This window comes from Octodon degus, unplaced genomic scaffold (assembly GCF_000260255.1).
Source record: "Octodon degus isolate 3935 unplaced genomic scaffold, OctDeg1.0 scaffold00379, whole genome shotgun sequence".
In the NCBI taxonomy this organism is placed as follows: Eukaryota; Metazoa; Chordata; class Mammalia; order Rodentia; family Octodontidae; genus Octodon; species Octodon degus.
This window is the reverse complement of record NW_004524955.1, coordinates 711287-714126: the sequence shown is the minus strand read 5'-3', so window position 1 is coordinate 714126 and position 2840 is coordinate 711287. Positions and strand designations below refer to the sequence as shown.

At 47.0% G+C, this 2840-nt stretch overlaps 1 protein-coding gene across 1 annotated transcript in view; it reads left to right on the top strand.

Moving 5' to 3' along the window:
• Positions 1-2057, top strand: part of LOC111814618 (zinc finger protein 805) — a gene marked incomplete at its 5' end in the record, with an annotated part of 8161 nt that extends 6104 nt beyond the window's left edge. The window contains one exon of the mRNA XM_023708496.1: positions 9-2057. Coding sequence (XP_023564264.1) covers positions 9-1304 — 1296 coding nt within the window. The remainder of the gene's footprint in view (positions 1-8) is intronic.
• Positions 2058-2840: the final 783 nt, after the last annotated feature.

Here is a 2840-nt window from a genome sequence, read left to right as displayed (position 1 = left end):
TGCCTGAGGAGGAGGGGGAAGCCGCCTTCAGGTGCGGCGAGTGTGGGAAGGTGTTTAACAAGAAGCGCCTTCTCTCTCGACATGAGCGGATCCACTCTGGAGTGAAGCCTTACGAGTGCACAGAGTGCGGGAAGACCTTCAGCAAGAGCACCTACCTCCTTCAACACCACATGGTCCACACAGGGGAGAAGCCGTATAAGTGCATGGAGTGTGGCAAGGCCTTCAACCGCAAGTCACACCTCACCCAGCACCAGCGCATCCACAGCGGGGAGAAGCCCTACACGTGCGGCCAGTGCGGCAAGGCCTTCACCCACCGCTCCACGTTTGTCTTGCATAACAGGAGCCACACTGGAGAGAAGCCCTTTGTGTGCAAAGAGTGTGGCAAAGCCTTTCGAGACAGGCCAGGGTTCATTCGCCACTACATTATCCACAGTGGAGAGAACCCCTACGAGTGCTTCGAGTGCGGAAAGGTCTTCAAGCACAGGTCGTACCTTATGTGGCACCAGCAGACCCACACTGGTGAGAAGCCCTACGAGTGCAGCGAGTGCGGAAAGGCATTTTGTGAGAGCGCAGCCCTCATCCACCACTACGTCATCCACACTGGGGAGAAGCCTTTCGAGTGCCTGGAGTGCGGCAAGGCCTTCAACCACCGCTCGTACCTCAAGAGGCACCAGCGCATCCACACCGGGGAGAAACCCTATGTGTGTGGCGAGTGTGGGAAGGCCTTCACCCACTGCTCCACCTTCATCTTGCACAAAAGGGCCCACACTGGAGAAAAGCCCTTCGAGTGCAAGGAGTGTGGGAAAGCCTTCAGCAACCGGGCAGACCTCATCCGCCACTTCAGCATCCACACGGGGGAGAAGCCCTACGAGTGCACAGAGTGCGGCAAGGCCTTCAACCGCAGGTCCGGCCTCACCCGGCACCAGCGGATCCACAGCGGGGAGAAGCCCTACGAATGTGTGGAGTGTGGGAAGACCTTTTGTTGGAGCACCAACCTCATCCGACACTCCATCATCCACACAGGAGAGAAGCCCTATGAATGCAGTGAGTGTGGGAAAGCCTTTAGCCGCAGCTCCTCGCTCTCCCACCATCAGAGGATGCACACGGGGCGAGGCCCAGCCAGTGCTGGGGGGGAGGGCCGGCCTTTCTCGAGCGCACAAGCACCTGTCAACATTCAAGAGCTTCTCCTGGGAAATGACTTTTTGACTGTAACCAGTGAAGAAAGTCTTTTACAAGAGGAAACTTCTTACATGGCATCTGACCATTCCTACCAGAGAGAAACCCCTCGAGTGTTGTCACTGTGAGCAAACCATTTACAGAGTGCTGTTGCTTTCTGAGGACTCATGTTGGAAGCGGACCCAACTTAAAGCAGTGTGCTTTATCTGAGATTTCATACAGGAGAGAGACCCATTGGTTATTTTGCACTGAGGAAAATTGTTAGCTACATTTTCCTCCACAGTTTATAGTGCAATGGTATCTCAGGAATTTTTTTTTTTTTTTTTTTTTAAAGAAGTGACAGGAAAGACAATGAAATGCAAGCAGTGTTTCTTTCACACTACCCTGTCAATGGGCTGGGGAGATAGCTCAGTGGCTTAAGCACTTGTGATCCCTAGTACCGTACAGTAACAAAAAAAGAAAAAATCGAAACACTACCCTGTCAAGTCTGTGGTACTCATTCATTCTGGATTTCTTAGTTTACTTGTGTGGAGAGGGTTGTGCTTTAAGAGGTAGAGAGCCTTGACCCTTTGTGTGCATTGTGTGTGTGTTCATTGCTGCTCAGTGTCACATGTAGAAGCGTACTGCATATCTTCATTGTTCCACCTTTCTGCTTTTGCACAGCTAGGTCTTTATGAGAAATATGAAGGCTTGAGTTAGCAGTCCTTTTGTATGTGAAGAGGGAAGGGAAGGCAGGTGCATGTATGTGACGCTGGGAAACTGATGCAAGATCCTAGTCATCTTAAGCATGTGCGGTCCTGCTGAGCTTCACCAGCAGGCCCCGAAAGTACAACAAGTAGGCACTTTTTTGGTACCACTTAAGACTGTTTAAATCTTTGCTTTAAAAAAAAAAAGTCTTTCTTATGGGATTTTATACCCCAGTCCGAATTTTCCTGCTCTTCAGCTGTGGACTTACTTGATTACTATAGCTATATAGTAGATGTTAAGATTTAGTAAAGGGACTCCTTTTTATTTGTATTTAAAATTAATTAGCACTCATTTTTTTCATTTTCCATACATACTTTAGGTTTTCTGCTTTTATAATGAAATCTGGCCCAACTGTTGATATAAATCTTTATATAATTTTATTGACAATTGCTGTCCTGTGATGAGTCTTCCCATTCATGAACATGATGTAGCTTTTCACTTAAGAATTCCTTGACTTCTTCCATTACTGTTCTGTAATGTACAGCATAAGCATTTGTACATTTAAATACAATGTCTTTTAGTGATCATAAGTGCATTGATTCTTAAACTTTGAATTTCTACATGGTGTTTGTCAGTATACAGAAATGCAGTTGCTTATGGATATTCTTTTAGTATCCTCTAACCTTAATGAAGTCACTATTTCTAGGCTTTTTTTTTGTTATGAGGTAATCCTTGGGATTTTTAAACACAGACGTGTTCTCTGCAAGTAGTTTTATGTCTTCCTGTCTGGCTACCTTTTACAGAACTCCCAGTTTATCAAGTCATGTATTGCGGCTAGGTCATTAAGTGAATGCCGCCTAAGGTACAGTACTCTACAGTACAGCCAGTGACAGTTCCAGTACTGCATAAACACGGGCTACTGGGCAAAGAAGAGACGCTGAGGCTCTGTGACAAGCCGTACAGAATTGTACTAAAAA